We start from the raw sequence: 5,877 nt of genomic DNA on the forward strand, positions 1-5,877 counted from the left end.
GGAAAAGCAGGGAATGAAAGGGAACAGGTACTGATCTGCGGCAGCAACTTAGAGAAACACTTTGGCAAAGCTGATTTTTAAGATTACATATTGATTGTAGCCTCACGGTGGTGTTTTTTTCTTTTTTTAACTTATTTTTATTTTTTAAATTTTGTCTAAAGTTTGGCACTTCACCCACCAGGAATAGCAGCAGCCTTTGTTGCGCTCTGTTAGCAGGATGCCTTGAGACAAATACAGCATCTGGCCGAGGATTGTGTGTGTGTGGCTTTTTCTTTTTTTTTTTCCCTTTTTTTTTTTCCTTTTTTCCTTTTTTTTTTTTTTTTTTTTTTTTTTTTTTTTTTTTTTTTCCTTCTCTCTCTCTCTCCGCAAATGCCGGGAATGATTTAATTCGCGAAATGGGAGACCTGAAGTCGGGGTTTGAAGAGGTGGATGGCGTGCGGCTCGGCTACCTCATCATTAAAGGAAAGCAAATGTTTGCACTCTCCCAGGTTTTCACCGACCTGCTCAAAAACATCCCGCGGACCACCGTGCACAAGCGAATGGATCATTTGAAAGTCAAAAAGCACCACTGCGACCTGGAGGAGTTGAGGAAACTCAAAGCCATCAACTCCATCGCGTTCCACGCCGCCAAATGCACGCTCATCTCCAGAGAGGACGTGGAAGCGCTCTACACCTCCTGCAAAACCGAGCGGGTCCTCAGGACAAAGCGGCGGAAGCTCGGCCGGGCCCTGGCGGGCGGCGAGCTGCGGCCGGAGCGGGCGCCCGCCGACCCCTTCCGCGGCTTCTGGAAGGAGAACAAACTTTGGCTGGGTTTGAATGACTCTCCCCGGCCGCTGCTGCCAATCAGGCGGAAAGCTCTGCGGCCGGGGGCCGCGGCCCTGCTGCCGGCCTCCCATCTACCTCACCTTTTTAGTAAATACACTGGCCACGGCTACCCGGAGCTGGCCCGGGCGCCCCGCAAACCCCCCGGCGGCTACGAAACGGCGGCGGGCGGCTGCGCTCCCCTCCGCGCCCGCCGCCCTCCCGCCGCCCGCCCCCCGCCCGCCGCCGCCACGGCGCGGCCTCGGCTCCCGGCCGCCGGGCCCCCGCCCCTGCCCCTGCCCCTGCCCGCCCGCTGCCGCCGCCGCCGCCACGGGGCCGCCGCCGCCGCTGCCGCCGCCGCCGCCGCCGCCGTCGCCGCCGCGCTGGGCCCCCCCCGGCGGCCCCTGGCCCTGGCGCGGCCCTGCCGGCCCCGCGGCGCCCCGCGGCTGCCTCTGCCGCTGCCGCGCGGCTTCGGGCCGCCGCCTTCGCCCGCCTTCGCCGAGAGCGGCAGCAGCGACTCGGAGTCCAGCTGCTGCTCCGGCCGCGCCGCGCACGACTCGGACTGCGGCTCCAGCCCGTCCAGCTCCAGCGAGGGCAGCTCGGAGGAGGAGGACGAGGAGGAGGAGGACGAGGAGGGCAGCGGCGGCTCGGACTCCAGCGAGGGCAGCTCGGAGGAGGAGGAGGAAGAGGAGGAGGAGGAGGAGGAGGAGGAAGAGGAGGAGGAGGAGGAGGACAGCACCTCGGACTCCGACTCCAGCTCGGTCTCCAGCCAGGTCTCGGTGCAGAGCATCCGCTTCAGGCGCACCAGCTTCTGCAGCCCGCCCGCCGTGGTGCACGCCAACTTCTTGTACCATCTGGCCGCCGCCGCCGCCCCCCGGCCCCCGGCCCCGGCTCCGACGGATCCCGGCGGGCCGCCCGCCCTCCGCCGCGCCGCGGGCTGCGTGAAGCCGGAGCTGCCCGAGGAGTGGGGCCGGCCCGGCTGGGGCCCGGCGCTGCGCTGCCCCGGCGGCCCTGGGAGCTGCTTCGCGGAGATAAGGGAGCGGAGGGCGGCCGAGATCACATTCCCACACTCTGAATTTCCCAATAACGCCAAGAGTACTGACCTAACAATTAACTGCGTTGCAAAGGGGGCCTCTTCACCTAGCCCAAAGACAAACAATGCATTTCCACAACAAAGAATACTCAGAGAGGCAAGGAAATGCCTTCCAGCAACTACTACACACTGTGCAGATAACAATACAATAGCTTCTAGGATCTTAAATAATGATTCTTCATCAGCGGCTGCGAATTCCGAAAAAGATTCCCAAATCCCTCATTGTATTGAATTTGCCACGGATTTGCCCTCGTTACGGACCGACCCCGCGGAGGACGCCGCCCCTCCGGGGGCTGCGGAGCCGCGGAGCGCTGAACCGGGGGCCGAGGCGCTGCCCTTCCCGAACCGCGTCCGCATCAAAACCGAGGAGGAGGCAAGCGGCGAGGACGGGCCCGACCCTCCGCCCCACGAGCTGCGGTGTGAGTGCAATGATCCCGAGGAGGAGCGTCGCGGCGTGACGGAGGGCAGCGAGCAAGACGCTTTACGAACGGCCAAGGAGGATTCTGCATGCACTGAGAAAGAAACCACTTCCTTCCCCCCGCTGACTCAGAGTCAGGGCCTCTCATGCACTTTAGGTACTCCAAAACCTGAGGATGGGGAGTATAAATTTGGAGCGAGGGTGAGAAAGAACTACAGGACGCTGGTTCTGGGCAAGCGGCCCGCGCTGCAGCCTCCTCCGCTCAAACCAAATCTGAAATCGGCGCGGAGCCCGCGGCCCGCAGGTAAAGCCGAGCCCGAAGGAACACTGGACGATCTCACGGCCAACAATAGGCGCAGAAGGGTAGCCGGCAATGTAGCATCAGCGGTGAAAAGGCCGTTTAATTTCATGGCAAATTTTCCCTGTCCACCGTCGCTAATTATTGGCCATGACGGGGATTTGTTGCCAGCTTACTCCTTAAGCACCACTAAGGACTCGCAAGCACCTCACAGGGCCCATCCCGTGTGGAAATGGCAGCTGGGCGGCTCTGCAATACCTCTCCCACCTAGCCACAAATTCAGGAAATTTAATTAATAAAATACTTTGGAAAATATTTGCTGGAACCACCTCTCGGGCTGTGCGCTGTGTGAGCACGGCAGGAAGGTTCGTGCGGCCCTTAACGCCGCGCAGCGCTCGCTGCTGGGATCCGTCATGTCGTTTGTGAAGACAGAACCCGGATTACCGTTTCCTTCCCTTGTTCCAACAGTGGTTTTGATTTGGTTTGTTTGGGTCTTTTTTGTTGTTGTTGTTTTTGTTTTCTTTTTCTTTTTTTTTTTTTTCCTGTTACATTTGGGTATTTTTTGTTACATTCCACAGAGTACTTCAGGCAAAGACTCAACTCAACTCAGTTACGCCGGTAGAGCTGGAACACTTTACTGTTTGAATGCTAATAATGCACCAGTACCTCAATTCAACTGCTGCAAATAAATGTCAAAAGGTTGAATAATAAATACTAGAATGAGCCATTAAATTTATGCACTAGATTTCGAACATGGCAGTCTAACTGTTACTTCAGTTCAAGTTTGTGAAGTGCCACGGCCGCACAGGAGGGCTGGCCGCATCTCGGCGCTCGGAGCGGGGCGATGCGGTGCCCCGGGCCCACAGCGCTGCGCTCAGCCCCTGGGGAAGGCGGGGGCAGAGAGCAGCACGAAACGGGGGATCGCAGCGTGGGGAAAAGGCGTCCTTTCGCTCGTACAGCCCCTCGTTGCGATTGGAAGCCTTTTTGTTGTTTCACCCAGAGGTCTTAAATAAGGTTACTGTTACCCGCTCACGTCGTGCCGATGCTGCGCTCCGAACGCGCCCCTGCAAACTTGCACGGCGCTCGGAGCCCTGCCCGGCCCGCGGCGATTTATGGGCAACCCCGCGCGGGCCGCAGGAAATAGCGAAGCAGTAAATGCGGCGCAGAGAGAGCGGAGCGAGGGGCCAGGAGTGGGAACAGCGCACCAAACGCGAGCCCCGTGCTGCTCGTGGCTCTGCGGCCCTGAACTCGGGTGCTGCCGCCTCGTTGTCCTCAGCCCCGAACCCTGGCGCTGTCGGTTTTTGTTTCCAGGCCGTCCTCTCTATGTAGCAGAAACGTTTCTACCGCACGTGACAATCAGAGGCGATTATCTCTATTTGCACTTAATATCGAAATAGTGGAGCGGGCGGGGGCGAGGGCCTCGCCTCGGAGAGACATGCCGGTATAATATATTGTGATGATGGAAGCGGTAAATCAAAATGATGGAAATTTGCACTGTTGAAAAGCATGCTTTAGCTTTATTTTCAATTAAAAACACTGTTTAAAAATTCCTGATTCCCTACACTTTGAATTATTGCAATTTATCCTCGCTTTCCCCTCCGTTTGGGAGATTCCCGGTTGGATTCCGAGGAAATACGCTTCAAGAGGTTCACTGTTTCCCTCCCTGCCCCCAAAGCCCCTCCAAAAGAAAGGGAAAAAAAAGAAAAAAGAAAAAAGAAAGGAAGGCCGCCGCGCAGCAGCCGGGCCCGGGGCCGAGGGCTGCAGAAGGGCCCCGGCGCGGGGGGACGGACGCAGCTCCGAGCGCGGCCCAAAAGTTTGCGGCCCCGGGAAGGCCGAGTGCTGAATCAGCGGGGTTTCGGCTGAAGGACTGCTGGTTTCTTTCTTTGGATTGGCGCTTTATTTATACTAGATCATTCCAAAATTAAATGTTAAGGATTCCACTCATCGATCAATCTCGGGAGGATAATTTATCGTAAATCAAAGAAAAGGGAAAAAAAAAAAAAAGGAAAACAAAGCCACAACGTGATGTTTACCGTGTGACTCAAAGTCAACATTCTGCCGGCGATCCGCTGCCGCTCTCGGCTGTTTCATCCCTGCCTTTGTGGTGCCCCCCGCAGCCCTCGTGGCTCTGTGCACGCCGCCGCCCACTAGCTCCGCGCTATCCCCGCGCCCTCCTTTTCCCCCATTGTAAAGCCCCGCTCTAGGAATACCTGCACCAAATACAGTTAGAGAGAGTAAACAATCGCCCTTCGGCGGGGTTACCCTTCCCCCGCACGCTCACATCACTTAGAGCTGCCAATTGCAAAAGGTACTCTGCACACTTAACCGCGCTGCTGAAATTACGATGGTCGTGAAAAATAGGCTCTCAGGGTGGCTGGGGGCCGATTGTTTACCCGTGTGCATTTGGGGCCGAGCAGACCGTGCCCCTATTTCCAGAGAGTTGTGAATATGGTCAGAGCGCACCGCCCCGGGAAGCCCAGGCTCTGCTCTGCCTGACACAGGTCTTCCCCGCACCGAAAAAAAAAAAAAAAAAAGGAAAAAAAAAAAAAGGAAAAAAAAAAAGGAAAAAAAATCAAATTGAAAAGCTGTGGAGATGTGATATGCAAACTGGAAGCCTAAAATTTTGCCATGTCAATTAAACAACGTATCGCTTTCAGAGGAACTCTGTCCCCTGACCCTGTTTACTTCCCATTACGCTGTGCTGATGTGGCTGGGAATTGTAAATTGCAGAGGTGCCTTTTTGGGTTCCTGAAATAATCCGGGGGGGAGGGGGGGAAGGGAGAGAGACACACACTGATCCCAAACAGGCCCTGCAGGGCCGGGGACGTATGGCGCCTGGCCAGGGTGCAGCGGGAAGCACCGAAGTCACACATCCCCATCGCCACAAGTGTGCACTTGGTGCTGCCCACGGGGCCCTGTGGTGTCACTGTGCCGGGAGCGTCACCAGGTACGTAATGCACTGTGATGCAAAATACGGCATTCCTCCCAGTTCGGGTGGTCGAACGGCTGTTGGAGATGGCACTGTAACTGGTGCTGAGACACAGCTCGCTCCCATTCCAGCCTCACTAATACAAAGTCAAACAAATATGTTGTGCTGTGCACCAATAACCCGTTTCTGCCTGAATGGTAAGTTATAACATGAGGAAAAACGAAGGTGATCTCACGGGCCAGGCCACGGTTTTGTCACGATGTTCACGGCAGAGAAAATTTAAAACGTCTCAGTGATGAAATGCCACCATTTTCCCGCTCCGGGTGCACAAAACCCCA

The 5,877-nt window shown here is 56.6% G+C and overlaps 1 protein-coding gene across 1 annotated transcript; it reads left to right on the plus strand.

Moving 5' to 3' along the window:
* Nucleotides 1-387: 387 nt before the first annotated feature.
* SKIDA1 (SKI/DACH domain containing 1) lies at nt 388-4,624 on the plus strand. Its single transcript, XM_085227289.1, has one exon. It carries the CDS (start codon nt 396-398, stop codon nt 2,904-2,906), a length of 2,511 nt encoding a protein of 836 aa, XP_085083415.1. The 5' UTR covers nt 388-395; the 3' UTR covers nt 2,907-4,624.
* The last annotated feature ends 1,253 nt before the right edge of the window (nt 4,625-5,877 follow it).

The sequence above is a fragment of the Meleagris gallopavo genome, chromosome 6 (assembly GCF_905368555.1).
Source record: "Meleagris gallopavo chromosome 6, MGAL_WU_HG_1.1, whole genome shotgun sequence".
NCBI classification, from domain to species: Eukaryota; Metazoa; Chordata; class Aves; order Galliformes; family Phasianidae; genus Meleagris; species Meleagris gallopavo.